Below are 22,050 nucleotides of genomic sequence, written 5' to 3' on the forward strand. Positions count from 1 at the left end.
TAGGATCTAGAGGGACTCACTCGGAGGAACACCATATCACAAATACTGTACGCAAGGCGATAAGTGATAGAAATAGAAATAGAATAACAAGCACGCCAGCCAAGAGACGTGGGCTGATCGAGCACTCCCTACGGCCTACTATTACTTACTAACAAACTCCCCACGAACGGTACACGGGATATCGTCCTCCCGAAGCATTTGACACGAAAGGGAGGGAGGGATCCATGACGTCTCATGTCAGCCTCAGCAGCCTCAGCACCCAATCCACAGGCCTCGTAACTCACTCCAGTCCGCCTCTCCCTCCCTCCTCCTCCAACAATCAGCTCCAAAAGTGGAAGTGAACACGAACACACAGGGAACGCCAATCACCGACGACTTTCTAAGACATGCATCCCTAATCAGGCCTCCACGGTCCCTCTCGAATCCCCTTTCTTCTTAGCCGCCTACGCGCACGCATCAACCTTTTTCGCTGTCGCCCCGTCGTCGTCGTCGAGAATTGTCGAAAACCCAAGCAACCCCACGCTGTTTCCGTGCGCGACGAACGCTGGGAATCGCATCGAGACGAAGGGAATAAACGCGTCGACTTCTTCAATGATCTTGTAATACCACAGACAACACATACAAGAACACTCTCCACCAACCCGGCCCATCCGGCGCGCCTCTCAACCATGTCATTCAAAGACGACACCACCGCCTCGCACCACCTCCTCCCCCCCTCCTCGCCCTCCCCCCCTCTCTCCCCCCTCGTCTCCCCCCTCCCCGACGCCCCCCCCCGCCCCTCCTTCTCCCGCCGCCTCCGATCCTCCGCCTCCCACCGCCGGCGCCCCTCCCTCTCCACCCCCTCCACAGCCGCCTCCTACCTCCTCAAAGCCAAGATCCTGCAGGATAAAGCCCTCGCGCTCTGGGCCTCGGCAACACTCACCCAACGCATCCTCTTCGTTGGCGCCTACATCTTCTTCTCCACAATCGGCATCCTCTTCATCGTCTACTCCGAGTCGCTCTTCGCCGCTCTCGCCCCCGTCGCCGTGAAATGGCGCGCCCTACCGGGGGGCTGGCTCATCAGCTTCGCCCTCATCTTCATCACCGCCTTCCCGCCCGTGATCGGCTACACAACCGCCCTCACCATCGCCGGCTTCGTCTACGGCATGAAAGGGTGGTTCATCTGCGCCAGCGCCAACGTAATAGGGTCCTACTGCTCCTTCCTCGCCAGCCGGACCATCCTCTCCAAATACGTCCACCGTCTCGTCGGCGAAGACAAGCGTTTCGAAGCCTTCGCCTCAATCCTCAAGCACGACGGCATCAAAGTCCTCGTGATGATCCGCTTCTGTCCCCTCCCCTACAGCATCTCCAACGGCGCCATGTCCACGCTCCCCACCGTTCACCCGCTTGCGTTCACCGCCGCGACCGCGATGGCGACGCCGAAACTGCTTATTCATGTTTTTGCGGGGAGTAGGCTGGCTGCTATTGCTGAGGCGGGCAGCGAGATGGATCGCACGACGAAGATTGTGAATTATGTTTCCATGGCGGTTTTTGGGATCCTAGGCGCGGTGCTGGGGTTTGTGATTTATAGGCGCACGATGGCGAGGGCGAGGGAGTTGGAGGCGGAGGCGATTGGGGGGGAGGAGGGGACGTGGGATGGGGATGAGGAGGAGAGGGTTGGGTTGGCGGATCCGGTGGGGTTTGAGGAGGATGATATTAGTTTGTGGGATAATGATGACGCGGGGTATAGGGATGATTGGACGGATGAGGAGGGGAGGGTTGAGACGGAGGGGGGGAGGTGAGAGTGGGTTGTTAGAAGGGAAGAAGAGGTGTAGAGATATGGGGGTGTAGATTGGGGCTTGAAGTGGTGTTTGGGGTTGGCGTTGATTTGGATATAGCATCACCTGGCAAAAGATCGATAGAAGCGGGTTCTGATTTTGTACGGCATTATTATGACAGCGAAGATGAAGAGATAAAACGGAATAGAATACATATATTTCTGCTGTACAGCTACGAATAGACAAGTTTAAATATTATGTTTCTGACAGAAGTGTACATTAAAAGCTAAGCTAAACAGCTAAATAAGTGCGCCGGCCTTCTTCCCACAGAAGCCTCCGTAAGAATCAACGCTGAAAACCCATGCGACAATCTGATATCGTAAAAATCGAATGCTAATCGCTATCAAAAAAAAATCAACGCAACGTCCACCTCGTTGCTCTTATCATCTCGGTTGGTTGGCTCCAGCTTGCCACTGCTGCATCAACGCCATCGCCTGCTCAACAGGGTATCCGATGAACACAGGGCCCGTGAACAGCATCTGCGGTCCACCATTATTCCCCGTCGTCGTGGCAGCCTCGGGCTTTGCTATGAATGCTGGCTGCGATGCAGGTTCCGGCTGCGGCTGGCTCTCGTATGTTGCGCCGAAGCCAGAGTCTTGCGGTGTTACAGTGGGGTGGTCTTTGGGAAGCGGTGCGTTCGGGTCCATGTTCTGGCTGAATGGGCATTGTCCCGCTGGCCTGGCCTGAGGGATATCCTCTCGGTCAGAGGATGGAGGTTCTTCTGTTACTTCTTCCGCTTTTGCGCCGTGGCCGAATGGGCAGCGGCTCACGGGCGGCTGGCCTTCGAAGTCACGGGTAATGGCGGGGGCGGATGGGGAGGCTTGTAAATCGTTCTCGGTGTAGTGAGGAGCAGGCGGGAAGTCGTATGGTACTGAAATACCCCATGGACGGCTCGGCGACTCGCCAACCCTGACCTCATTCATTTGCCTGTCATACCGCCCTTCGCGCTCTTCTTCGGGCTCGGTAGGGACGTCTGTTGTTGCTTCGGCAGGATCGACGCCTTCTTCACTAACAGCCTTCGCCCAGCTCTCGACTCGTCCGTTGGATCTCTTATCCACTTCGTATTCCTCAATTTCGTCTTGCACAGGTAACATCGGCTGGTGCTTCTGGCCCAGTTGCTGCAGCATGCTCACCATGCTACCATATTTCGCATCCAACTTCCTAGCTCCTTCCTCATTCCTCGTATACCGCTTCACGCATACTTCATGGCTTCGTGGGATTTCATGCTTGTGGGTCTCAAAATATCTTGCGACCTCTTCGGGAGAATGCTGGTCTAGGAAACGTATGGGGCATTTGTTGGAGCCGGCGGCCGATGGAGGCGCGGAGACATGTGTTTCGGCATATAGTGCTGCGCATATGGGATCTGCTGAGTGATGGGGGGTGTTGTCTTCCGTATCGGGGACGGCAGTGGTTTCCTCAGCGGTCTCCATCGCTGATACTTGGCTCGATGAGTCTTGGTTCGGAGCGGGCTTATTGGATTTTTGAGAGAATGGGCACATCAGTTGGCTTTTTTTGCCCGGTACTGTGAAGTCTTGTTCATGGAATGTTGTAAAGGAGGTTCCCCCGCGGGAGTTCCTATTGTTACTGCTCGTAGCTATTGAGGCACTGCGATTACTAACGGCAGATCTATTCCAGCCCTTAAGGGAAGCTATGAGCTGTGACGCCTTTCGCCCATCTCTTATAGCCTCAGCCGTCTGCTGCTTGGAGTTTCCGGACCTCCGGGGAGGTAGCGGCACCTGTGACGTCCGGTCCTCTACATTCACTCGGATGTCCGCGGGAAGCTGCAGCTTAGCTAGAGTGCTCGAGATATCTGGATCATCAGACGGCGCGTACTTGAGTGCTAACACTTGATACTATAAAGACGATTGTCAGCGGGCTGTCTTTGCAAATGTATAAACGTATTCATAGTGATGAAGGAACGGTATTCAGGAAACATGATTGGTTTTTGTCGGTCGTTGTCACCAGAAGCGACTCCAGATCTAGAGCTAAAGTGTCTCATCACATAGTGTGGTTGGGGGGGAAAGAACAAAGAAATGATGGATTGTGCATACCTGTTCGTGGGCAAAACGTAGCTTGTGTTCGAGAACAGTCTTCCTATCGCTCAACAGTTGAACTTCGTCAGCCAGAACATTGAAGTTCTCTGTCAGTGTTTTCATGAGCTGATCAAAATCAGTGTCTCTCATGTGGCTCATGATCTAGATAGCAAAATAGGACCTGATTCAGTCGTCCTATTCCCATGTAAATTCGTTGAAAAGAGAGAAGGGAAGGGAAAGGAAAAGGGTGGAGAATCGGTTGACGACAATTTGTAGTCCAGTAGTCTCTGCTTGGCGCCTACGAGGGGTTGATCAAGTTAGCTTTGCCACTAGAACAGCCCTAGCTTCATTGATAAGCATAATCACGTGATATGATAACCAGTAGGGGATTGTACCCGCGCGGTTTGGACAGATGCTCATTGGTGACGCGTTGGTTTAAATATAGTAATAGATTCAAGATGGACCCTGAAAGGTTGTGTTGCTGTTTACTGAGCAAACTGTACTCTACAAACAAATAGGAAGCTCTACACAACTAACGTGCTATATCCTGACTAAATTGAGCAATTTGGAAGAATTGGAGTCAGTTGGAAATACGAGAGACCAGCAGACGTGAATTCATTGAACCACGCAGTTCGCCAAGGTTGCATCTCCGGACCAATGCTGCAGCCAGGGGAGGGGGGATTACTGTAGTAGTCCGTTTTCCAACAATTGAGATCTGACAACCAACGAGGATCCCCGTGCTACTGTGAGTACAGGGCGCGACTATCCTGTCGTCTACATTGAGTACACACTCCGTACGTACTCCTTGCTCCCCCACCACTTAGCCCAGACATCAAACGCGATATTAGTTGGCAGGGGGTTGAATCCTAACTATCTATAGAATCAGTCCGCGTCAGGGCTGACTGACTTTCGCATCTTTTTGCGCCTACTCACGACTATTCCATGCCCGCGACAACTTCTAATGGCATAGCCGATGATGCAAATTGTGGATGCGCCGATACAGCCGTTGTTATGAAGATGGATAATTCTACAACAGCGGCGTTGACGGACATTGTGGACTCCAAGGACGCCAAGCACGCCGCATGCGCTTTCGCGAGCCTCCCGGATGAGATCATAGAACTGTATGTCTGCTACGCTTCCATTGTTATCTTACTGACGATGTCCCAGCATCCTCTCGACATGCGACCCCAGCTCCTTTGCATCTCTTGTTCTGCTTAATCGGAATTGGCGCAGGGTATCGCAACAAGCGCAACTCTATGCCCAGCAGCTGTCTCGATGCCGATCTTATGCGACAAGCCATCGAACTATCGCATTGCCAGTAGGCGACGACGAGCTTCCGAAACTCCGAAAAGCATTCGCACATGAGGTCAAGCGCAACCTCTACGAGGCATATTTACGCCCACAAGAAACGATAATCAAGCTGGTGTCGACGTCTATAAGCTCTTCTGCCGCTTTACCCGGAGGTGAAGCGTTCCACTTCGCATTCTCCGCCAATGGACAATATGTTCTCGCATATAGCACATCGAGGATTCATGTTCTTCGTTTTGTGGGATTGGATGTCACAGTTGAACGCGAGCTGAAGATCCTGCGACGACCTGCATCAATAACAATACTCGACGATGGCACTCTGCTGGCTGTATTATCAATAGATCATCAGGTTGACCTCTACGACCTAAGAAACGGGAAGCCAAAACACATTCGAGCAATTGCCCTGGATCACCATCCTCGCACAATTTCACTATCCCCCGGCGGTTCGGTGCTGGCAGCAGCGTATGATGGGGGCATCGAGGTGTACTCTCTGTCAGCTGCCGCCTTAGCCACGGATAAAAGGGGTGTCAAATCTGACGCAGCGGATTCTTTGTCATTCTCCAGAGATGGCATGCAACTGATGGGCACCACTATACATTCTAAAAACCCCAACACTGTCATATTGACAGCGCCATACTTCAACCCCGGCGAATATTCACCAGAGGACAGCATTGGCCAGCTTTGGGCAACGTCAATCCTTTTCCCTAATAGCAGTCGAGACTGTAGCCATGCGGTCCTTCTACCAAGCGCCGCGGACTGTGGGGCAAACTGGACATTCACTTATGACCGAGCCTTTGAAACTTTCCGAGCTGTCCGTATCGACGATCTTCGCAATGGAACGACCTATTTTACTGGACCTGTAGCAGATGCCTCATCGACTCAAAAACTACTTCCCAACACTCTGCCCGCAACAACTGGCTCAGGTGATTTGGTTTCTGCAGGGTTTCAGGGGAAGGAAATATGGTGTTACGGTGTCCCTGAAAATCTTGATGCGCCTCCTGAACCAACAGCAGAAGCTGACTCGGCTGACTTTGGAACGCCTCTCAGCCACAAAAGTAGCCTTTCCGGCAACGGGCAACGGGAGACCACCGTCGCGCCCAAAGATACAAACGGCAACAAGGTACCCAAGTGGCAAGAACTCTCCAACAGATCTCGAAATTCGTTCATTGAAGGGCGGCATGTTAGCAGTCTCGACGGAATTGTGGCTCTGAAGTGGGTAACTTCTTCACCAGGTACTTCATATGAGCGGCTTGTCGCAGCTGCCCCAGGGGGTGTAGGCTATGCCCAAGGACATGCGTTCGACTTGAACGAAGACGGCATAGCACCAATGGATGGTGGAAGACTGTTACTCTTGGATTTTGACTACTCTATTGTGAACGGCGAAAAGCGAACAATCACGATAGAAGTGGGCGAGAAAGAGCCGGAAGTACTCGAGGAAGAGCACCGAGATATGGAGACAGAGGTGGCAATAGTTCGCAGGCGAACTGTTGCTCAATCAAGAGGAACTCATCCAGCAGTCCTTCGTTCAACCACAATAGCAGTACGGCCGGAGAGAGGTCCTGTTTTTACTCTACCAAGGAGGTTGGAAGGGCCGCCAACGTCAGGACTCCGAAGGCTGTCTGCTACGAGGGAGGCATTATCGCCGACAGACGAGACCTCAGAAACGGCATCTATGACATCAATAGACGACCAAGAAGCACTTGATGCGCCGTATGCGCATGGTACTCCCCGCTCTGTGGCAACACTGCGACGTGCTGCAACTGCAGCAGCTATAAATAGGGTGCTTCATCCACCTCGTTTTGGGCAACAACCAGGTCCCCCTCGGATGCGGCCCGCAGATGGTCACAACGAAGTTCCCCACGAAAGTGATGCGGATAATTGGGTCCCCCCACCACCGCCATATAGCAAAGATGACATACCAACACTTCCAGAGCACTTACGAAATGCAATCCAAGTCGGGGTAACAGGATTGCCACACAGCCTTCACCGATCTAGCACTCAGAGGAGCAGCGCGTCGACGGAGTCAAACCCCTTATCCAGTTTACGCAGATCCAGAACGACATATGTTCCAATGAGTAGATCCTCGGGGTCACCTGCGTCACCTCATTTATCCCTCGCCTCACCAATTTCACCTCATTTAGCCGTCACTATACCCCGACCTGCCAGCTCTTCGTCTGCCATAAGTGCATCAAGCGATATAAATCGCGAGCCTCAGCCATTCCAGACTCCAGCAAACGCTGATGATTTTGATGACATGTATGATGTTTCTCCTCAGAGGACGCCTGAGCCTCCTGCGGCAGTGCCAGTAGCGCCAGCGCCATCCAACACAATTCCTCGTCGACCTGTGGGCCAGCCGGTGGTGACTATACCGGAAAGCCCTGTCATGAGTACTCCTTCAGTTGAACCTATGTCTCCAATCCCACGTCGCGCTATACCAATTCCAACAGTCCGGGATATTAGCGTGACACCGGATAACTGGGATGGCGATGCTGGTAGTGCTAGCAACACCATACCCGCCAACGAAGAGAAAACGCGAACTGTTCCCGAACAAACGGCGTCAACTGATGGGTCACAAGTACAATACGTGAGTATTCAGGCGCCCGAAGGCTCGCAGTTTACAAGCCTACCAACGCTGTCACCGATAACCCCACTGGATCTACACTACCCTCCCAGCCAGGATCCAGCTCCACAGACAGGCATCTCTCCAGATGCCGGCTCAGGAGTACCAGCACCACCTGCAGAGTTAACTCCTGCGGATGTCAACTTACCTAGCACATCATTGCTAGAGAGGCTGAATAGTCGCGCCCAAAGACCAAGCAGCCAGCAACTATCCAACTACCCAAGAGCTGCCTCAGGATCCTTCCAACAGCTACCCGTCGTCCAGCCACCCGTCATGCATCCAGTCCACCAGAACATGTACCCAGAATCACCCAACCAAGTGAACACCGGCCTGCCACAATTCGGCCAGACCAGCTTCACAGACTTTGGACCGCCTCCCAGGGCAGCTACCGGGGCATACAATGCGCAAACAACCATGTCCCCAATCTACCCGCCTCCGTCCCACGACCAAGGCTACCCAGTCGGGTATCCCAGCCCATATGGCGACCAACAGCAATTTTCCCCGGGCGGTCTGCGTCCACACATGACGCGTCTAGAGACGATCTACAGCATCAGCTCCAACGGTGACGCGCCGGCACACCATCCCACCTGGCCCATAGCAGCTGGTGTCTCGCGCCGCGCCAGCCGCGCAGAGCGTAGCGCGGCGATCAACATGCAGCAGGCGAAGGAGAGGGGGTGGCGCGGGACGATGAAGAAGAAGGGGAAGAAGAAGAAGGATTACGACGTAGCGAGTAGTGCCGGGTGGACGGATGTTACGACGGCGAGTTATGCGAGTAAGAAGGAGAAGAAGGGGAAGTGTGCGATTATGTGAGGGGATTGTTTTCAATGGGATAGGCGTTGGTGTGTCAACCTCTGTCCGTAGTCGGATATTTCGGTATATGGGATTTAGGTAACTTCGCTTAGGGGGGATTTGCTGCGATGAGCGGGATACCCGGGATATTGCCGCGAGGCTTTATGGATGCGATGTGTTATATAGCGCTTCTGGCGAATCTAGCTCGATATCGAGTATTTAATGAGAAGAATGAATCTTATTGGGGATGGATTTTAATATTCCCTATCAGCTACGTTTTCCAAAGCTTTCTCATAGTGCCTGACAAGGCTGACATCTTCTACGCTCTCGAATCTGTATGCCAAAATTCCATAGCAGAAGGATAACAATTCCAAGTATCATTTCCTCGGTAGTGACTGGTCTTCAGCCGTAGCTGGTTCCTCGCCCTTATACTCCTCTGCTGTGGCACGGTCTTCAATTCCCAACCCCATTGCCCATGGCAACTTCTTCCTCCACTTCACAAACCTCTGTTGCAACGGCGCCTTCAGCAGCGGTATGTTCCTCGACGGTAGCTGGCTCGTCAGCACCCGCAATTTTCTTCGTCGCCAAAGGTAAGTTCGCCCACAGGGCAGCTTCGTCCGCCATGGCTCTTTGCCGCGGTTGGCTGCCCCAGCTTAGTCTCGTATACTGCATCAGGTTCTTTTGCGGCAATAAGCTCTCCAACTGCGACACCTCTGCCAACCTCGAGGGCTCCGTGCCGACTCCATTGCTTCTATAGTAACTCCTCCTGATGCAGGACGCCCAGATTAAGCGAGTCCATGAATCCATATCCAGCCTCCTACACCCACTAACTCGATTCCAGCGAAACATACATGAGCAAGCCTCCCATCGACACGCTCATTGGAACGTCTTCCGCATATCGGATCGAGTCTTGACTCTCCGAGTAGGTGCTGCTCTAGGCAGGGTCCTCGACTGGGCGGCTGCCTCCGCGCACTCGGCAGTATTAAGTTCTATCCGGGCCCGCGCCACGATCCAGTGGATATATAGAAAATTATGCTCTTGCAACCATATCCATCTCCGTTTATGCACCCGCGCTAGTTTCCTTAGCTGCCTGAGATAGTCCTCTGTAGACATTTCCTCATACAATGTACTCTGGGACAAGGACGGCTTCTTTTGTCTGGGGTCGATGGGCCACGGGAGTATACGAGAGACCGGGAGAGGCGTTCCTGCTGCTATAGCCTCATCATATGAGTCCAGCTCCCTTATAACAGATTCCATCCGGGGCTTCATCCGCCTCGTCGCCTCCGCTGCTCAAGCTCCACTCATGGCTCCTATGTGAAAGATTATCTCTCTTGACAAGCTTTCTATATTGTAGCAGGTTATCTCACGACAACAGCTCGGTCAACCTGATGGCTCCACGTCGACTCAGTTGCTTCTATAGTACAGCACAGTACTTAAGTAGCTCTCAATTTTTCTTACAACATCAAATTAATCGAGCCCAGTAACGGGCTCTTCAGTCACTGTACTTTCCCCCATCGCTCGCGGTAGTGTCCTTGAGCGAGCAGCTGCGTTCGCACAGTCGGCAACATCGAGTTCCTTCCGAGCCATCAGCAACAAGCCCTGGAGACTTCGATTACTCTGCTCTCGCAGTCTTGCTAGATTCTCGTTCCCCCGCCGCACTGCCCCCCTTAAGAACTCCACATAGTCCATCGTGGACCTCTGCCTATGCTCTCCGCCATTCGCCAACAACTGGTGTTGTTCGGGGTGATAGGCCGGAAGGGGAATCGAGTCTGGGAGAGGCGTTCCGGCTGCTATGGCAGCCTCATACATGGCCAGCTCCGACGCCATAGAGTCCAAGATGCTCCGTCGCCGCTGCAGCACCTCTGGTGGGGTATATTGCAAGAATGTCCGTCGCTGGCGAGGCTGATCCCGCGCTTCCACTTGAGCTAATATAGCCCCTATGGCCGCGCTTGTGGCGGTTGCTTCCATAGTTTGGCCTCCTCTACCTCCTGTACTATATCACGTTCGATCTGTAACGGGTTCTGCTACGGAGACAGCTCTAAACGTTGAGGGCTCGACATAACTCAATTGGTTCTATAGTACTCAGAGTAGCCCTTGCTTTGCGTAACGTCAGATTAAGCGACCCTGGTATTGGGCTCTTCAGCAACCCGACGTCCCCCCATCGCCCGCGGCAGTGTCGTTGACAGTGCAGCTGCCTCCGCGCACTTAGCAACATTAAGATTTCGTCGGCCCCCTGGTGCCCATTGATTGAGACTTGCAAGACCCCTTTCGGTAAAGTATTTTTGGTTGGAAAGCAACAACTTCTGGACCTGTTGCTCAAAACCTTAAACAGTCCCTTAATAGCCACCAGCCCCTCAGAGCTCTCGAGCGCCCTTAAGCGTCTCACATAGTCTTGCTTCATAGCTTCCGTACACGTCGATCCGTCATAGCGGAAGGACTGCAAGCTGCGTTTACGGGCATTGGACCCGAGGTGAGCAAAAAATGAGGCGGGGAGTGGACGCCCTGTCGCAATGGCGTGGTCATATATGGCTAGTTGCTCTCAGGCGAAGCCTGGCTCCAGCTGCTCCTCCATCGTTGCAGGTTCTTCCGCTGTGGGCTTCTACTATACTGTAGCTGGTTTCTTAGGTTCGGCCTCGTCTACTGTAGCTGCTTTCTCAGGTTCAGCCTCATATATTATAGAAGGTTCTTTACCGCAGAAGGCTCTTCCACGGTGACAGCACCATCAACCTTGGTTGCTCCACGCCAACTCAATCGTTATCATCGTCCAATATATAGTCCCATGTATGAGTTAAAATTAAGCGAGTCTAGGCGCCTCTACAGCTTCCCACCGCCGGCCACTAATCCCCTGCGAAACCCACATTTAGCAACCCTTTCACCAGCACGCTCATTGGAAGAGCTTCCCACTTATCGGATCGAGTCTCGACTCCCCGAGTGGATGCTGTGATACCAGTAAGTCGTACAAACGGCTACGAGTTTTTATGGGTTGTGGCATGGTTGTGTACCCAATATTTGTTCCTGGAGGCCCAGAACAGGGCGATTTTTGTGGGCGGGTATGCACGATAAAAGCTGGTGTGATAAGGGTATAGGTGGTTTGTTTATAGGTGGGTTATAATAGCACAGTGACATATTGTTTTTTTTTTGCGTTTGTTTGTTTTGTTTTTGGGAAGTGCTGAAGATACATATTTTTTGAGGATTTGAAGGCTTCATTCTTTCGCCAGCTTCACATTTCAAGTCCAGTGCGCTCACTCATTTGTGCCTGGACATTTCGCTCATTTCAATTGAACTATCATTCCAGACGCAGCAGGAAACCCACCTCAGCTTGCACATACGCAGATCACATAGGCGGATCGTTATAGCTACCCGTCGCTGGTGAAGCAACTCTCACTCATTACTCTACTCGGGAAGGGATTCTACAGCCGTCTCTTCGAACTCTCACTTGAGATATCACCACTCTATGTCTCGCCCCAAGATGCCCCGCGGGCACCGTCCCTCACCTCTCGCGCAAGAGGTTCACCTACGCCCCGTCTCAGAACAACCCAACCTCGCCATTGCCGACCCGATATTCTGGAAGCGCTTCTCAGCCGCAATACACGAGGCCGAGGGAGCCGCCGATATAGAGAATGGCAGGGCTAGGTCGACAAGTGCCAGCACGGGGGAGACTATGGACAAGCATGGGTTAGTTGCATACATACCCCAGATGGTGGGAGCGTGTCAGATGAGATGACAGGGCGGTGCGAAGTAAGCTTGACTCAAATGCTGACTGTGTTTGGTGCAGGGACGATTGGCTGGTTAGACAGCGTCAGAAGAAGCGCCGGTGCCGAGTTATTTCGTGGAGTATTACGCTATCTATCGCGTTGGTGATCATAGCGGTTGCTGTCGTTGCATGGTACTTCACCGCCGGGCCTGGAAAGGCAGATGGTGGGAAGGGCAAAGCTTGAAAGAGACTCTTGGGATATAATGGGGGTATGGAGTTGCATTCAGTGACCACAGATATTGGGTCTGTTGGCACCGGAGTTGACCGGAGTTGAATGGGGTGAAAATATACGAGAACTACGACATAATGATAATGGAAGAGAGAGACAAGATCACGTTTTGGATACAATGTCTGGAATTGGACCCTGTATTTGCATGCGGCTGAAATGTGACCTGGAGGATCAGGAGGAGTGGATCACCACATCACACTCCTGTGTCACAAAATCGAGACATTTCGCAAATTGAGAAATCATCGTCAATTTGACGCCGTGTCTAAATATAGTCCCCTAAGATGCAGCCTTGTAGGATGGATGCTGACATAAGAACGGCAGTTCGCTCAATCGCTGCACGTGTATCCAACCAGGGGATCCGGTGGTCCTTGACGGAACTCCCTTTGGCGGGATGAGGATGCGATAAATAGATGTGGGATCCATTCCTCATCTCGGAGGAGCACGGTCAGTTGGGCTGTGGCGTTAATATCGATGGGCACAGCACGGCCCATGCTCGCGCGCTTTTTCTCTGATCTGGTGGGACATTGGGAGTGGGACCCGGTGGTATCCCTTCCGTCTGTGCCTTTCAGCCTTCCCCCCCTTCAGCCCTTCAGCTCTTCTCAGCTTATCCAAGCCGGCGAAGAGCATAAAGGGCGCGTAGAAGCTGATGGGTCTGACTGTGTCCTGCAGGGCGCCGGCTCAAAGGGCTGCATCGTACGACGTTGTTGAGAAGCTATTTCTTTGAAAATTCATGTTCGTTGATAAGATGGTTATAGTAGTGCTCCACATTTAGAAAGGCGAGAATCCCAATCGGTGCTTCTTGAGGCAATAACTGCAGGGTGCAAATTAAACGCCACAAGATACTAGGCTTGGTGGGGTGGCTGGATCACTGTTCGACCATCTTCGACCACTTCGACCACGGGATGGCTGCCCAAAGATGTGACTTGGGCACGCCCCTTCCAAGAGTTTTTGTTTGTTTGTTGGATCCAGGCAAGGCCCTTTTTCCCGTATATGAAAATTGAGATAGAGTACCTACCTACTACCTCCCGTGCAAAAATCAACAAAAAGGGATGGGGCAAAAACATAAGAATAATAGAGTAATAGAGCCAGTAATAGAGTAATAGAGTAGGCCATTCTAAACCTATTTTGCCACAATAGGAAAAGGACTAGTAGGATCTATGGAAATTATGGAAATTACAGTTTATTGTTTCGTTCCATTTTGCCCCCCTTACCCCCCTACACCCCCCACCAGAGACACTTGCACTGCCTTGTTCGTCGTCGTTTGGTGGTATGGTCCCCCATACTACGTATCTTTCTCGGAATAATGATAATCCACCTCCAAATGTCCGCATCCTGGTTTCTGTCTCACCCCAAGGCCAAGCTGTCAAGGAAGCTCGAGTTTAATAATAAATAACGCTCCTGTCACCAGTTGCATCTGACCCCCCCATTCCCATTCAACCTCTCAAACTTCAATTCACACTCCTGTGTTGCTGATCTCAGCCTCATTATTTACGCTTCAAAAATCCTTCGTGCGCTGTTGACATAGGTAAGCTGATCATACAACACCGCCTTTCCCAGCTAAAACTGTCCCCAAGGGGTAGTTATTGACGTCAGAACCTTGAATTGCATCCGCTGACAACAGACCTTAAATAGAGAGTGCGCCCACCAGCTCCAACAAGCAGAACACACCGAAGATCAACCCTTCCGAAAATCAACCGTTGATACTCTGTACATTTTAAAAGATGGCGTCATTCAAGAGCTCTCTCCCGACTCACCTGAAGCCTTCATCGGCGCTTGGGGGCGGGAGCGATGGCGGACCAGATAGCGTCCCTAGACACCATGGAAAGTCCCAATCACACGTCGTAAGTGTCACTTCCTGTGCAATCCTGTTCAGTCTAGCAATATACCGAAGCCCCTATCTTGGTACCTCCCGCGGTTCAAACATCCAGGGCAATCACGACATGAGTTGTTGGCCATGAGGGGTTGGCCTCGATACAATGGCGAAGCGATTTGAGATTCGGGCACTCATCTAGCAAGGCTCTGGGAATCAAGTGATAATTTCCTACGAAGCGATCCTACGAAGCGATCCTACTTGGATTCGCTTCGCGAATCACCACAGCGATTTGAATGGAAGGGGAGGAATTGGACGGGGCGTCGCACTGAGTTACCAGGTCGACAAACCTCCTTTCAACACACATTCAATATCCTCCAGGTCCCAATTCCACAAAGACGTACCAGTGTCGTCATATCAAATTGGACATTCAATAGGACGTTCCTGGATTGTATTCATTCATTTACCAGCCATTCCCCCTCCTGGAATCTCCTTATTTGGTCCTTCCGGACCAAGCTTCAAGTTTCCTTGTATCAGAACTGTCCCAACTGCAAAAATGGCGTTAACCCAAGATCCTGCTATCTACAATAAAGCAATGTCCGAACTACCACTGACAGAATGTGAAAAACAGGCCTTTGAGAACACATCCACATCAATTGCCGCGAGCCAAATGCGAAACCACCTCAACAAGCTCTCAGACACCGTTTCCGACGAGCAGGAGAAGAAGGTAAGGCCCAGACACACACCGTTTATGTTTAGCTGCTAATCCTGTGTAGCTTTTCGAGACTGAGATGGACAACTTCTTTGCCCTTTTCCGCAGGTATTTGAACGATAAGGCGAAGGGAAGCACTCTCGACTGGGACCGCATTGCGCCCCCTGCCGAGGGCCAGGTTGTCGACTACAACGACCTTGCCAACTCCGAGTCTGTCTCGTTCTTGAACAAGCTGGCAGTGTTGAAGCTCAATGGTGGTCTCGGTACCTCCATGGGATGTGTTGGCCCCAAGTCGGTCATCGAGGTCCGCGATGGAATGTCGTTCCTCGATCTCTCCGTTCGCCAGATCGAATATCTCAACCGCACATACAAGGTCAACGTGCCATTTGTCCTGATGAACTCGTTCAACACCGACTCTGACACCGAGAACATCATTAAGAAGTACGAGGGCCACAGCATTGATATCATGACCTTCAACCAGTCGAGGTACCCAAGAGTCCTGAAGGATTCGCTCCTCCCAGTCCCCAAGTCCTTCGACTCCGCCATTACCGATTGGTACCCACCCGGACACGGAGATGTCTTCGAGTCCCTTTACAACTCTGGCATCCTCGATAAGCTGATTGCTCGCGGTGTCGAGATTGTCTTCCTCTCCAACGTTGACAACCTGGGAGCTGTTGTAGATCTCCGCATCCTCCAGCACATGGTCGAAACCAAGTCCGAGTACATCATGGAGCTGACCGACAAGACCAAGGCTGATGTCAAGGGTGGAACCATCATCGACTACGACGGATCCGTCCGCCTCCTCGAAATCGCTCAGGTCCCCAAGGAGCACGTCAACGAATTCAAGTCCATCAAGAAGTTCAAGTACTTCAACACCAACAACATCTGGCTCAACCTCGAGGCCGTCAAGCGCGTCGTCATGAACAACGAGCTCGAGATGGAGATCATCCCCAACAACAAATCCATTCCCGCCGACAAGAAGGGCGAGTCGGACGTCTCCATCGTCCAGCTCGAGACCGCCGTCGGCGCCGCCATCCGCCACTTCAAGAACGCCCACGGCGTCAACGTGCCCCGCCGCCGCTTCCTCCCCGTCAAGACCTGCTCCGACCTCCTCCTCGTCAAGTCGGACCTCTACTCCCTCAAGCACGGCCAGCTGCAGATCGACCCCACCCGCTTCGGCCCCGCCCCGCTGATCAAGCTCGGCACGGACTTCAAGAAGGTCTCAGACTTCCAGAAGCACATCCCCAGCATCCCCAAGATCCTCGAGCTCGACCATCTCACCATCACCGGCGCCGTCAACCTCGGTCGCGGAGTCACCTTCAAGGGGACCGTCATCATCGTCGCTACGGAGGGAAGCACCATTGATATTCCCCCGGGATCCATCCTCGAGAACGTCGTCGTGCAGGGCTCCCTGAGACTGCTCGAGCATTAGAGAGATAATCGCAGTGCGATTGTCTGGGTTTTTTTATTAAAAAACTCGTTTATAATTGCGGTGTGCCACCTGTGTCCGACTGCGTTTGTAAACCTGCGGCGGTGAATTAATTCTTTACGTTTTCTTGTTGGGAGCGGATTTTGCACAAAGGGAAGGAGGGGCAGGGAGGATGAAGAAATGGAGGAGGAATGAGGGAAGTAAATAGGAATAGGGGCGGGCCTAGGCAGAGGCTACGCTGTGAGAGGGTGATGCGGTGCTTATTTGCTCGTTTTGCGCGATTAGGTAGATATTACTGGGCTATACTGTAGCTATTCAATTGCATGGACTTCCACAAGCTGTCAGTTGTGTTCGTGAGTTCGATGCGAGTTACGTGTTTTTGAATGTTTTTGAATATGTAATTCCCACCCTTCATCCCCAATGCTTCACTCGCTATGTAAGATATAGAGCACAGCTCCTCCCAGCTATCTCAATCTCATCTACAACCCCACCTCGCACACAAAGGGGAGGATCCTCATCCCCCACCCAACCGCACCAAGGTATAAGCATCCAAGCGCACACAAAATCCCAAAAAATGCCACCCCCCCGCCCCCCATTGGCAACAGCGAAAAACGTCTACGCTCCCGCGCCAAACAACAGTATTCAAACCCCTCTCATCTACTCTCCTCTGCTCAAAAAACAATCGAATCCGTGAGTTTCCAGCACATGTGTGATATCCCACCCCCCTGGATGGACAAGCGGCGCATCTCAGATGTCTCACCTGACCCCACTCCTGTCTCACCCACTCTACTCTAGAGGGAGGCTACTACTACTTCCCCACCCGGCTCACTCTCCGCGCCTCTTAGTGCTCCCGAAGCGGAACGCGTGTTTTGTCTCGGAAGGGAGGGCTTTGGCGAAGCGGTCGCGCTCTGTGGTGGTGTTGTTAGTGGGGGGTGTGTCTCAGGTCGGGTGCGGGTAAGATGTGCCGAACCCGAACCAGTGGGGGTGGGGGGATGGGGAATAGGGGGATACGTACCATCCTCGATATCGAAGGTGACGATGATATCATCGTGCTCAACGGGGTACTCAAGCTGATCTAGACAAACAAACCCATTATCCGCGCCCATACCCGCCTCATCCTGGACCGGCAGGACGAATTTCGCATCCGCGAGCTTAACGCCGTAGTTCCCACTCTTGCTAAACGACTCGAAGGAATCCGTTGGCTTGAGCACGAAATTCATGCTCTCACCGTGACTGAATCCCTCAAAGAACGCAACGAGCTGCACGACCCCGTCGCTCTCGAGGAGCTGCACGCACGCTGCTTGCGTCTCCCATTTCTTGTGGATGGGCACGACCATGCGGCGCCGCGAGATGGCGAAGGTAGCCGCTGTGCCCGAGAAGAGGACCGAGAAGCCCGTGATGGCGCGCTGGAACTCGTGCATGTCATCGTGGGTAGTGAAGCTATAGTGGCGAGCCGTCGGCACCTTCGCAACGAGGACGAGGAGCTGCGCTAGCCGTTGCCGCACCTCGGCGGGAGTTTGGGATTCGGTGCACGAGATGGTGAGGTCGTGTTGTTCGGAGCGGAGGATGCTGAGGCGCGGGTGCAGGCCCTTAGTGTTGATGCGGATTTTGAGCTCGCCGGGGGCGAGGACGAGGCGGTCGGTGATGCGGTCTTTGTTTGAGGATTCGGCGATGATGCGGAGGTGGCCGGCGCTTTGGACGGCGGTGGAGTTGAAGTCGGAGCCTTTGTTGTGGATGATGACTTGGAGGGAGCTCCATTCGAAGCTGTCTAGGACCATGCGGGGGACGACCGTGGACTGGCTTTCTGCGGATCGGGTTAAGGAGAAACTCTTTAGGGGTAGGACTGCGGCAGTCGACTCGTTTGGTCGCTGGCCGCCGATGATGGTGTTGTGGAATGCGAAGCGGTCTTGGTTTGTTTCAAACGTTAGACCTATAGTCGCAGCAGGTCCATCTCCAAAATATAGATAGAGCGAGGCACCGTAGTCGACCCGCGTGTGCTCATACCGGATGGGCCTTTGGGTGGGGAGGTCGTGAGTAATGCCGCACAGCGACTTTGTGTTCGGCCCTGTGGCCACAGCTAGACGGACACCACGGTGCCGAGTATGAGGCCCGGTAATCGATTTCTCTACGATCACCTTCTCAAACACCCTTACTTTGCAATGTAGCGCTGCATCCTTGGGGAAGATCTGATCAGTCGGCTCCTTTGTCGCATAGTGTGCTGATCGGACGGTTGTTTCCATAACAAGAACTTCATCGCTATGGGCGAGGAAGCTTGTCTGGACCTTGCTTGTATATTCATACATATTCCACAACGTGGGTAAGTCCCCAGGTGCAAATAAAACACGCGCCCTAAAGAGCTTTCCGAGCTTAACGTCTATCATGTCTCTCTTGGTGTCCCATGCTACGTCCTGCCACGTGGGAGAGCTGCCATTCCTAGGCTGGATGGCAATGGAGATAACTCCATCCTGACTGGAGATCACGGCGGTGATAAGTTTGTCGTTACGTTCACGCTGAACTGAAAGGATGCACGGCAACGGCTGCCGTATAGGTTCATGTCCGTCTCGTGTGAGGCAAACGCCAACGTGTATTCGGCTGTAGGTAAACATATTTTCGGTGTCTCCCAGCGGCAGTGCCTCCGTTGACGAAATGCTGTCTGGCCCTTTCGGTGATAGTATTGAGGATAGGGGGATCCCAGAGAAAAGTGTCTGAATTGAGGGGTCTTGCCAGGGGTAGTCGACCCAGATTCCTGTATTGAGCCCTTGTGTAAGAATGGCGTCGTTACTATGCGGAGGCATGATATTGTTCTTCTTCATAGATCCAGTCAACTTTCGAAGATTTGAGAATAAAGCCTGATATCGTTCGAGGAGTCTGGCGACATCATCTTGCCCACTGGCTAGAGCCGTCCTTTCAAGGGCTGTGATCTCTTCAGAAGACCTGTCTCCAATCTCAGGTCGGTGTGCCAATATTTCGCTGAGTATCCACTGACATTTTGCCAAGTCAGCATTGCCTTGCTGCTGTAGGATATCAAGCCTTTCCGAATTTGGTGCACGGCGTTTGGCAACTTGCTCTATAGTACTCCTGCCCCTCAAAAACCACCACGAAGCTGCCCTTAATAGATTTTCGAATGATGATGCGGACAGGGACTCCTTAGATTCTGCTGATAACTCAAATAACTTATACAAGTAGCCGATCCGGCCGGCGAATTCATCCAGCGACTCGTTATTTACTGGCGACGGCGTTGGTAGATTGGCTACCAGCCTTGCCATTGAATGAGGTTCTGCATTAACAGGAGAGATATTTTGCGTTGGACCACCATTTGACCTTGGGCTTCTGGCGGCACTATCGCTATGGTAACTAGGCGGAGGCGAGTTTGAGCTAACATCCGTACCAGGCGATTTCGGCTGTCCATTGAAAGCGTCGGCGACTTGGGAGGAAAATGATTCCAACGGGGTGTTGCTGCCACGAGATACTGGCCCTCTCTGAACAGAAGACCGAGGGTTTTGCTGGTCGGCAATGAGAGCTTGTCCTTCACTGATCTTCATCTCTTTCTGCATCCTTGCCACGAGAGCTCCATGGTCTGGGTCACTGGCCGCACTGATACCAGCCGCCGGTGCGCCGTAATTACCTGGTACGTCGGCCCTTCTTTGCGAAGCACTTGGTTGTAATCTTGGGGCGTTTGGTGGCCAAGGCTGGCCCGCAGGCGCTTGGGATGCTGGTTGCGACCTTGGATCCCTCGGCGGTTGATTTGATCGTTCCTGGTCGTTCTGCCCATCGTTGCCTCCATTTGGCCGATATCCTGGCGGAGGTTGCCCAGCACCAGCCTGAGGATATGATTGTGCTCGTTTCTTTGAAGCAGATATGTGTGCAGTTGGAGCCTCCGCCTCGTCACCGCCTTCTCCGATTATTTCAGGATACTTGTCGGTGAAGCGAACCACGAGTCCCTTGCGGCTTGGTCTAGACGGTCTGTGTTCTGGAGGGGCTTGCGACGAATCTCTTGACCGGATAACCTCAGATGCTGTAGGCCAGCGCCGTGCGCCAAGGGTATCAAGCTTTGCGAGTTTCGGTGTCGCATTCTGGTTTGGATCGGCTCCAGTCATGCGCAACGTGTCCGAGGAGGGTCGCTGTAGGAATGAAGCTACATATTCGTCCTGGTTTCCCTTCCTCTCCTGTTTCTTGCCAAACAACCTTCCAACTAGTCGCGCTGCTGCAATCTGCTTTGAGCTGGGTTGTTCATCCATGACGAGGCGTCGAGTCGAGAGAGCTGCCCAGACGACATTGGTTAGCAAGAAGTGCGCTGGAAGGACGCGTGGAGGAGCGTGAATAACTAGACAATGACAGATCTGTCGCTTGTTCGTGATATCCAGTGCTATTTGGGGGTCGTGAATAAGACTTACTGGCTAGATCTCCATGTGGCAGCCCGTTTTGAATGGGATCGTGTGCCTCGCCCGCAGCGGGGGGTCGAGATAAAGGTCGCGTTTGTCAGGTACGGAAGGCCCAGCGGGGTAATATGTCTCGATAAGCACTGCAGCTAATGTCGGAGATGGTGACTGGATTCCTTGGCTGATGTTTTGGGCACGACCTTAAACTTCCGAAACAGAGACAGCGCAAAGACAAAAACAAAGAGATGCGGAGGTTGTTTGTTTAATGGGCAATCACAGATTAGGAGCAAGTTGAGTGCGCGATTACTGGGGAGTAACGAGTAAAGTTTAAAGTCAGCTGTAAATTTGTGGTGCCTTCTACTACTGCGCATCAGCCCAGCGCGAGGGGAATCAATCGACCCAATCACGAAAGAGTAGGATAGGCATTTCAATGGTTAGCATTGAGAAAAGGGAGTGCCCGTCTTCATTTGGGAATGGAGGCATGTGAATGGTCAGAGTGGATAATAGATGTTAATAGGTGCTGTTGGGGGGGTAAGAGTGCGTTGAAGCATCATCGTGCGTGTAGTGTTAGGGAGGAGTATGCACAGGGCTCGTGTGATCATCGTTCTTGCCGGCTACTGCTTGGCCACGATGATACAGACGATGATGCCCAGTCCCCACCGCTGACCCTGAGAAAGTGATACTTGAGTAAAGAGGGGGAAGATCAATCTATATTTGGCTAAGATGCGGAAGGAAGCTGCTTCGTCGTCACCGTCGCACTCGATGCGCTTTAATAGGCAGTGATGACTATGACTGACTCTGTGCTCTCCTGTTTATTTGCTTTCTGGTCTTTGGGCTGACTGTGCAATATAAATAAATGTAAATAGTTGGGTTGAAGGAATAACTGTAGTTATTACTGTCTATACTGAACAACCATACGCACAGTAAGATACATGCGACACTCTCCACTGTGTGCTGCGGCTGGCTGTTCTTTTTTACCAAGCACTGACTGTATGTAACATAGATATAAATACTATAAAATAAGTGGTCGCTCAGACTCAGGCTATATTCGCAACGATAAGTCAAACCATAATATAGTACCATACCCATACCCGTGGAGTCTGGTCTGGTGCAGTCTGGACGCTGGTAAACTCGACACAACTGAGCACAGTGCACCAAAAGGACCTTCCA

General features: G+C 52.4%; 8 protein-coding genes across 8 annotated transcripts; 4 read left to right on the top strand and 4 right to left on the bottom strand.

Moving 5' to 3' along the window:
• The first annotated feature begins 100 nt into the window (after positions 1-100).
• Positions 101-2,015, top strand: TVP38 (Tlg2-vesicle protein). The gene has a single exon (XM_018276257.2). It carries the CDS (start codon positions 669-671, stop codon positions 1,779-1,781), a length of 1,113 nt encoding a protein of 370 aa, XP_018129830.1. The 5' UTR covers positions 101-668; the 3' UTR covers positions 1,782-2,015.
• Positions 1,981-4,146, bottom strand: VE01_06819 (uncharacterized protein). The gene is made up of 2 exons (XM_018276258.2): positions 3,869-4,146; positions 1,981-3,670 (listed from the first exon to the last, which is right to left on the bottom strand). Exons 1-2 carry the CDS (start codon positions 4,007-4,009, stop codon positions 2,201-2,203), a joined length of 1,611 nt encoding a protein of 536 aa, XP_018129831.1. The 5' UTR covers positions 4,010-4,146; the 3' UTR covers positions 1,981-2,200.
• A 132-nt stretch (positions 4,147-4,278) lies between these two features.
• Positions 4,279-8,814, top strand: VE01_06820 (uncharacterized protein). Its single transcript, XM_018276259.2, has 3 exons — positions 4,279-4,644; positions 4,731-4,971; positions 5,018-8,814. The coding sequence occupies exons 2-3, from the start codon at positions 4,793-4,795 to the stop codon at positions 8,586-8,588; spliced, it is 3,750 nt and encodes a 1,249-aa protein (XP_018129942.1). The 5' UTR covers positions 4,279-4,644; positions 4,731-4,792; the 3' UTR covers positions 8,589-8,814.
• A 206-nt stretch (positions 8,815-9,020) lies between these two features.
• VE01_06821 (uncharacterized protein) lies at positions 9,021-9,374 on the bottom strand (the record flags this gene model as incomplete). The annotated part of the gene is made up of 1 exon (XM_018276260.1): positions 9,021-9,374. One exon carries the CDS (start codon positions 9,372-9,374, stop codon positions 9,021-9,023), a length of 354 nt encoding a protein of 117 aa, XP_018129888.1.
• Positions 9,375-10,034: 660 nt separating this feature from the next.
• VE01_06822 (uncharacterized protein) lies at positions 10,035-10,535 on the bottom strand (the record flags this gene model as incomplete). The annotated part of the gene is made up of 1 exon (XM_018276261.1): positions 10,035-10,535. One exon carries the CDS (start codon positions 10,533-10,535, stop codon positions 10,035-10,037), a length of 501 nt encoding a protein of 166 aa, XP_018129890.1.
• A 1,501-nt stretch (positions 10,536-12,036) lies between these two features.
• VE01_06823 (uncharacterized protein) lies at positions 12,037-12,505 on the top strand (the record flags this gene model as incomplete). Its single annotated transcript, XM_018276262.1, has 2 exons — positions 12,037-12,242; positions 12,343-12,505. The coding sequence occupies 2 exons, from the start codon at positions 12,037-12,039 to the stop codon at positions 12,503-12,505; spliced, it is 369 nt and encodes a 122-aa protein (XP_018129889.1).
• Positions 12,506-13,917: 1,412 nt separating this feature from the next.
• UGP1 (UTP-glucose-1-phosphate uridylyltransferase) lies at positions 13,918-16,504 on the top strand (the record flags this gene model as incomplete). Its single annotated transcript, XM_018276263.2, has 4 exons — positions 13,918-14,075; positions 14,183-14,391; positions 14,992-15,087; positions 15,137-16,504. The coding sequence occupies exons 2-4, from the start codon at positions 14,272-14,274 to the stop codon at positions 16,502-16,504; spliced, it is 1,584 nt and encodes a 527-aa protein (XP_018129892.2). The 5' UTR covers positions 13,918-14,075; positions 14,183-14,271.
• A 581-nt stretch (positions 16,505-17,085) lies between these two features.
• VE01_06825 (uncharacterized protein) lies at positions 17,086-20,868 on the bottom strand. Its single transcript, XM_018276264.2, has 2 exons — positions 17,517-20,868; positions 17,086-17,409 (listed from the first exon to the last, which is right to left on the bottom strand). The coding sequence occupies exons 1-2, from the start codon at positions 20,737-20,739 to the stop codon at positions 17,327-17,329; spliced, it is 3,306 nt and encodes a 1,101-aa protein (XP_018129891.1). The 5' UTR covers positions 20,740-20,868; the 3' UTR covers positions 17,086-17,326.
• Positions 20,869-22,050: the final 1,182 nt, after the last annotated feature.

The sequence above is a fragment of the Pseudogymnoascus verrucosus genome (assembly GCF_001662655.1).
Source record: "Pseudogymnoascus verrucosus strain UAMH 10579 unplaced genomic scaffold scaffold_25, whole genome shotgun sequence".
In the NCBI taxonomy this organism is placed as follows: Eukaryota; Fungi; Ascomycota; class Leotiomycetes; order Thelebolales; family Thelebolaceae; genus Pseudogymnoascus; species Pseudogymnoascus verrucosus.

Coding starts and splice junctions, on each gene's coding strand:
- VE01_06820 (XM_018276259.2), top strand. CDS start 4,793: ATGCCCGCGACAACTTCTAATGGCATAGCCGATGATGCAAATTGTGGA. Junction 4,972..5,017: donor CCGGATGAGATCATAGAACT/GTATGTCTGCTA, acceptor ACGATGTCCCAG/CATCCTCTCGACATGCGACC.
- TVP38 (XM_018276257.2), top strand. CDS start 669: ATGTCATTCAAAGACGACACCACCGCCTCGCACCACCTCCTCCCCCCC.
- VE01_06819 (XM_018276258.2), bottom strand. CDS start 4,009: ATGAGCCACATGAGAGACACTGATTTTGATCAGCTCATGAAAACACTG. Junction 3,671..3,868: donor TACGTTTTGCCCACGAACAG/GTATGCACAATC, acceptor TCGTCTTTATAG/TATCAAGTGTTAGCACTCAA.
- VE01_06825 (XM_018276264.2), bottom strand. CDS start 20,739: ATGGATGAACAACCCAGCTCAAAGCAGATTGCAGCAGCGCGACTAGTT. Junction 17,410..17,516: donor CACCTTCGATATCGAGGATG/GTACGTATCCCC, acceptor ACACCACCACAG/AGCGCGACCGCTTCGCCAAA.